This window comes from Corvus brachyrhynchos, unplaced genomic scaffold, assembly GCF_000691975.1.
Source record: "Corvus brachyrhynchos isolate BGI_N302 unplaced genomic scaffold, ASM69197v1 scaffold65, whole genome shotgun sequence".
Lineage (NCBI taxonomy): Eukaryota > Metazoa > Chordata > Aves > Passeriformes > Corvidae > Corvus > Corvus brachyrhynchos.
Window position 1 is genome coordinate 2,222,624 of NW_008238365.1, and position 239 is coordinate 2,222,862.

General features: G+C 69.9%; 1 protein-coding gene across 1 annotated transcript in view; it reads right to left on the minus strand.

Annotated features, from left to right (window-relative positions):
- TINAGL1 (tubulointerstitial nephritis antigen like 1) overlaps nt 1-239 on the minus strand; it is a 21,627-nt gene that overhangs the window by 1,506 nt on the left and 19,882 nt on the right. The window contains 1 exon segment of the mRNA XM_017736111.1: nt 126-237. Within this exon segment, the coding sequence (XP_017591600.1) occupies nt 126-237 (112 nt within the window).

The following is a 239-nucleotide window of genomic DNA, read 5'->3' on the forward strand; positions in this document are numbered from 1 at the left end:
GTTTTCCCAGCCGCATTCCCAAACTCGGTTTTTCCCAGGTAAAGCAGCCCGAGCCAAGCCCCTTCCCGCTCCCCCTCTCCCCACTCCAAAGGGCTCCCGCTCCGCCCCCGGGGCCCGGCGCTCACGCTGGAGGAGAGGCGGTAGGCGGGGGTGGACTGGTAGATCTCGTTGGAATGGGTCTGGGGGTTGGGGCACCGCGCTGTCGCCTGTCGCTTGCCCCGGCCCGGGGAGCGGGTGGG